This window comes from Lissotriton vulgaris, chromosome 8 (assembly GCF_964263255.1).
Source record: "Lissotriton vulgaris chromosome 8, aLisVul1.2, whole genome shotgun sequence".
NCBI lineage: Eukaryota > Metazoa > Chordata > Amphibia > Caudata > Salamandridae > Lissotriton > Lissotriton vulgaris.
This window is the reverse complement of record NC_141696.1, coordinates 1,575,187,378-1,575,193,714: the sequence shown is the minus strand read 5'-3', so window position 1 is coordinate 1,575,193,714 and position 6,337 is coordinate 1,575,187,378. Positions and strand designations below refer to the sequence as shown.

The following is a 6,337-nucleotide window of genomic DNA, read 5'->3' as shown; positions in this document are numbered from 1 at the left end:
AGAAGCTGTAAGGGCGGAGTCAGGGTGGGAGCTGAGTAAAGAGCCAAGCCTTCAGCTTCTTGCGAACTGTAAAAAGTGAGGAAACTCTTGTGTATACTCTGCTGTACAGGCAGCCTGAGCGTAGATCTTAGTACGTGTGCATTGTTGTAAAATAGGCCGAAACGTGGAACTCTTCCCGTATGATCTATTTGTTTCATTCACAGATACACATTCAATAAACTGTCTCTGTTTGTATAATAGTTTAATATCTGAAACAGAGGCCTTCAATGAGGGTGTAAATAGACATTACATAAATTGGATCTGTATAGCAGTGTAAAACACAAATCAAACCAAACAATGAAGCTGGAAATATACCTTAAAGACCTTGTTCTGTGAGGTCAAAGGATTAGGACAGCAAATACTTTTGTGAACACGATTTCTGAAACTCTGTTTTCATCTTCTCAAGTAAGGTATTTTCAAAATTCAAGCAATCCTGGATGCTACAGTGAGAGGGAATTTAATTTGGTCAAATTTAAAGAAGCCACTCCCTGTGTTCAGCATTTTCAATAGTCAGGAGCACACAGTGATGATGCCTGTGCGACCTATGGGAGCTTTAATAATGTGGGGCCTTTTATTGTTAAGGAAACATTTGTGAAGTGTGTTCCATCAGGCACTCTGAGGTCTCAAAGACCAGGGCTTGGTAGTGGTCGCCGGGTACAGTGGTATAGGACTGGGGGATGAAGCTTTTGGGCCACCCCCGCCCCACCCCCACTGATCTCCTTCAGGGGTGCACGATGCAGACAGGCGATGATGCACAGCACAAGAGCAGCTCCACCGCCATCAATGAAACATGAAGGGCTGGTCCAGGCTCCTTCCACCGACGTCCCCGGGAATAGGGCAGGCGCACCAATAGAACGCTCACGGATCAGACGATGAAGCTCCAATGGAAGGCGGAGTTGGATCCATGGGTCAGCGCCTTGACTGGTGGCGCCGTCATCTGCCACCTGCCCTCCTCCTCCACACAGCAGCACATGGCCAGAGATGGCACCTGCACAGGTAAAGAGGCAGTCAGCAGGTCTGACACTATGGAGAGTGAGCAGCACAGAGGACAAGGTGTGACACTAAAGACCATGAGCTGTACAGAGGAGAAGATGTGACACTATGGAGTGGGAGCGGCACAGAGAAGAAGGTGTGACACTTTGGAGTGTGAGCGGCACAGAGGAGAAGGTGTGACACTTTGGAGTGTGAGCGGCACAGAGGAGAAGGTGTGACACTTTGGAGTGTGAGCGGCACAGAGGAGAAGGTGTGACACTTTGGAGTGTAAGCGGCACATAGGAGAAGGTGTGACACTTTGGAGTGTGAGCGGCACAGAGGAGAAGGTGTGACACTTTGGAGTGTGAGCGGCACAGAGGAGAAGGTGTGACACTTTGGAGTGTGAGCCGCACAGAGGAGAAGGTGGGACACTTTGGAGTGTGAGCGGCACAGAGGAGAAGGTGTGACACTTTGGAGTGTGAGCGGCACAGAGGAGAAGGTGTGACACTTTGGAGTGTGAGCGGCACAGAGGAGAAGGTGTGACACTTTGGAGTGTGAGCCGCACAGAGGAGAAGGTGGGACACTTTGGAGTGGGAGCGGCACAGAGGAGAAGGTGGGACACTTTGGAGTGTGAGCGGCACAGAGGAGAAGGTGTGACACTTTGGAGTGTGAGCGGCACAGAGGAGAAGGTGTGACACTTTGGAGTGTGAGCGGCACAGAGGAGAAGGTGTGACACTATCGAGCGTGAGCCACACAGAGGAGAAGGTGTGACACTTTGGAGTGTGAGCAGCACAGAGGAGAAGGTGTGACACTTTGGAGTGTGAGCAGCACAGAGGAGAAGGTGTGACACAATGGAGTGTGAGCAGCACAGAGGAGAAGGTGTGACACAATGGAGTGTGAGTGGCACAGAGAAGGTGTGACACTTTTGAGTGTGAGCGGCACATAGGAGAAGGTGTGACACTATGGAGTGGGGAGTAGGAAACCCAATATACCCTTGGAGGCCTAGGCAGATAAACAACAATAAGTAGAAAGCACCTACAAGGGGTTTTATTTCAGGAAAATTCAATGAGTGACTGTTCTCACATTTTTTCTAAAGGCGAGTCTCATGAGAACATCCACCCAAGTGTCCTACGACGACAACAACAATGAATTCAATTCAAGAGCACAAAAACACAGGAATATCTTATTTGTTTAGAAATATAAGTTTGTTTATATATCAATTATTCATAAAAAAGGTGCCCAAAAATGGAAAATTAAATCAGCAACAAATCATGAAAAGAGCTAAGATCAAATTAATCCAACAATTCATGAAGAACATCTATTCCAACGAGATTGTTAATGACATATTTCCTGATAAAAATAATGGTCACTAAAGATCAACAAATATCTCAGAAATAGATGATAGAGTCGACGTTTCGGTCTCGGTGGCGTCAATCCGTCAGACCATCTTCAGGACAGTAGATATTGCATATATGATACATGTGATGTCCTGACTGATTGCAGCTCACGTCTTGTCAAATCGAAATCATTCCTAGAAGTGGTGATTGGAAGATTGAATCCCTTTCCCCCAAAATTGATGCCACTGACTGGTTCATTCAATTATCATCATTTATCTGACTTTCTTGATCTGTTGATCAGTGTTATTCTCGACGTTACTGCATGTGGATTTGACTCCATACTCACCATAAGGCTTTATCGTGGAACTATTGATTTTAGAAGGGTCATACACATATGCAATATCTACTGTCCTGAAGATGGTACTGTTCCGGTACTGATAAATGCTTTACACCTGCTCCCAGGAGTGAGCTAAGTTTCAATTTAGAGTAAACGCAAATGGACCTGGTAACGATTAAAGGCATTATCACTTCATGAGGTCTCACGATCACCCCCAAATAATAATCCACTTTCTCACAGCATTAATATCCATCGCCACTGAGTCGACCTTGTTTTCTTGGGCAGATCGGGTCCATGATGGCACACATCAGCTTCCTGGACGATGGATCTCCTTCCTTTCCCCAGAGCATTCTGGGCCGCGGTGCCTCCTCGGCCGCCCAAACAGTTTTGCACACTTTGCATGGTCTCCATCCAGGTGGAGAACATCCCCAGAACACCAGCCCCTGTCTAAGTGCTGAACCACTGCGCTCAGACCAATCATGACGCTGCTATCTGCTATCAGCAGCGTTGTGATTGGCTGGGGGCGTATGGAAGCCTGGGTGCTTCCTTTTCCTGGTTCCTGCTGCAGAGAGGTGGTAGCTGGTGATGGCAGCAGTGAGGATCAGGTAAATTCTACTTTTTTTTTTCTAACCCCTCCGCCTTCTCCAGCCACTGTTCCCTACCAGTCACCACTGGTCCTGGGATCGATTGTGTGTTTCTACCTTCAGTTATCGCCCCTATCCTGAAGGTGCATTTATCAATTCTATTGGTTTGCTCTTGTTTCTGTGTTTTGTGATGGACCATCTTGTTGCGCCACGTAGAAGTATTTTCTTACAGGTGAGGCTGCTGCATCGGCAGGGGTGAGGTTTGCACCATATATCTGTCAGTGCCTATACGGCAACTTTGGTCATGAAATGCTTGCTGAGTCCTAGAGCTCCAGCTGAAATTGACTGATTTCCTTGGATTTGTGAACTTTTATCGTCAATGTATTTAGATTTTCTTATGAAAATTATTTGTTTCATCGCTCATGTTTTGAAAATGGAAAATATGAGAAAGGATGTTTCCTGGAATGTTCTTTCTGGAGAGGAATTTCCGATACACCAGCCCTCATTACCAGTTGGCCACAATCATATGCCATAATTATGGCAGCCAATAACAGCTAACACCAAGGTGTTCTAGTATCACCAAGTGTGAGAATTATCACAAGGGTTTGGGGAATAACATGAAGAACTAGAAATTCATATGTTCTGGTAAATGCTGGGCATTTATCCCCAATAAAGATCACTAGGTTTGACCTGCCCATGCTTAACACTAAACTCATAATTCCGACGTGTCTGGTAACAGAACTTACTGCAACTACTGGAGTGTATCAGCCCACTTGTAGTGAGGGTCTCAATATCAATTTTCCAAGGGACACGTCCATTTGCCGTGTATATAATTTCACTCGTCCCTTCTGATGCCGTGCCGTGTGAGGCGACACATTACGGCAACGCTCTCATTGCGTCGCACCTCAGATATTGTCCTCTCTGGTGGCTCCAGGGCTCATATTGTTAGGGTTTGGATTCTATCAAGGCTCCGATGATGCTACATTCTGATCATCCTGTCCGCTCAGCATCCCACGGCTCTGGTTGTTCACCTACTTGAATCTTCACATGCGCTGTCTACGGCTGCTGGACTCTGTTGGGGGCAGTGGAGCCCGATACATGTCAGCAGCAGAGCTCAGCAGGTACCACTGTTGTAACTGTAACATTGAAGCGTCTTGGGAAATGCTTGCAAGTGGGGAGAGATCCCCCCTGCACTTGTGTGGGGTTGTAGGGAAAGGCATGCCTCCATAAGATAAAATATCTCCCAATGGAGAACAAAAAAATGTTTTAATAAGTTAACAAGTGAGTATACATTTGCTCTGTAGGTTGTCCCATGTTCTTTGCTTCTTGAAGTTGGATTCTGTTTTAAATTCTCTCCGGGATTCTTTTTTGGCCTCTTACATTAGAGTAAGTTTGGAACCTGCCTTACCTACTGCAATATACATTTCCATTTTCAATCAAGCAGTATCAGATTGGCAAGGAGGTATGTTTTCCATAATGTTTTTTAACTCTGTATGGGACCTTGGTTCCATTTCACATGGTTTGCTGTGCAGGGTGACACCATAATTACTTGGAGAGGTCACCCTCTCCACAAGAGAAGAGCTGAGCAGACCTTGACCACATCCAGTTGTTGACACTCCCCTGACCTGGATTCAACCCAACCAAGACAGAGGGCCCGATTCACAGAATGAACTTAAGACTCAATCCTAAACTTACTACTATTTTGGTATTCACAGAATGCAATTACTACTTTTGGCATCCACAGAATGAACTTACTACTTTTGGTATTCACAGAAGTTAGGATTTTGTCTTAAGTTTGTCTTTAGACAAACTTAAGACAAACTAAAGACAGACTTAAGACAAAATCCTAACTTCTGTGAATACCAAAAGTAGTACGTTCATTCTGTGTATGCCAAAAGCAGTAAGTGCATTCTGTGAATACCAAAATAGTAGTAAGTTTAGGATTGAGTCTTAAGTTTATTCTGTGAATCGGACCCAGAATTCCTACAGTTTGCCAACAGCCATAAGACAGAAACATGGATGGATTCACACCTCAACGTTCACCCACTGCCACGTCACTCAGCTTCACCCTGTACATCAACCTCATTTTCAAGGAACATATCATCAAGAAAACGAAGACGGTCTGGTAGAAAGTGAAACAAATGCTCCCAGAAAGAGACTTCGGGCGGCCCTGTCCACTCGTCTGGATGGCGGCAGTGCCTTGATCCATAGTCTTCAAAACTCTGCGTTGCCCCTTCAAGGGCAGCCTACATTCGGCAGCTCGTCTCATTAAAGGTATGAAGAAATATGACAACATTACCCCATCTTCGAGGGCAGGAGGACTCAACTGCCCCCACACCCACACCCCGCCCCCGCTGCCTCTTGTCGGTGTGTGCCATTTTCACCGCAGTAAAGATCACATTGTGTTCAAGGCCATGATTTTAGGGCACAAGGCAGTATATTCAAACTCGCTTTTGGTATAGACCCACCAGGAATCTGAGGGGCCGATTCACAGAACAAACTTAAGACAAAATCCTAAACGTGGTACTTTTGGTATTCACAGAAGGCATTTAGTAGTAGTAAAGTTAGGATTTTGTCTTAAGTTTGACTTCAGACAGACTTAAGACAGACTTAAGACAGACTTAAGACACACTTAAGACACACTTAAGACACACTTAAGACAGACTTAAGAATCGGGCCCTGAGATCTGTTCTGAAAAGGAGCAAAAGGGAAAAGACAAGGCCACAGGCCTTCAGACATCCAACATCATCTCTGAGCCACCGTGACCGCCTCAACCCTGCTCTAGTTTTGGAAGGAGCTGAAGACGCAATTACATTCCAACTAAGTAGCAGTCCCCTCCTCTCTGAGAATCCATCTTCCACTCCAGTGGCTGATGACTGTATCCTTGCCTTTGACCCTGGCCATGGCTATATTCACATGATATCAAAGCACATTAAAAACACATACATTACTCCACTCAAATTCAACAAGTCAAGAATCTGCTTCCATAAATCTAGTTCTGCTTGTGGCTTAAGTCGTTTCCCTAGGAAATACAAAAAATGTTTGTTTCTGAGGACAACTTTCATTTC

The 6,337-nt window shown here is 45.5% G+C and overlaps 1 protein-coding gene across 1 annotated transcript in view; it reads right to left on the bottom strand.

Annotated features, from left to right (window-relative positions):
• Window positions 1-226: 226 nt before the first annotated feature.
• The window catches only part of UBASH3A (ubiquitin associated and SH3 domain containing A), a 281,915-nt gene continuing 275,804 nt past the window's right edge, over window positions 227-6,337 (bottom strand). The window contains exon 14 of the mRNA XM_086935867.1: window positions 227-1,027. Coding sequence (XP_086791993.1) covers window positions 905-1,027 — 123 coding nt within the window. The 3' untranslated portion in view covers window positions 227-904. The remainder of the gene's footprint in view (window positions 1,028-6,337) is intronic.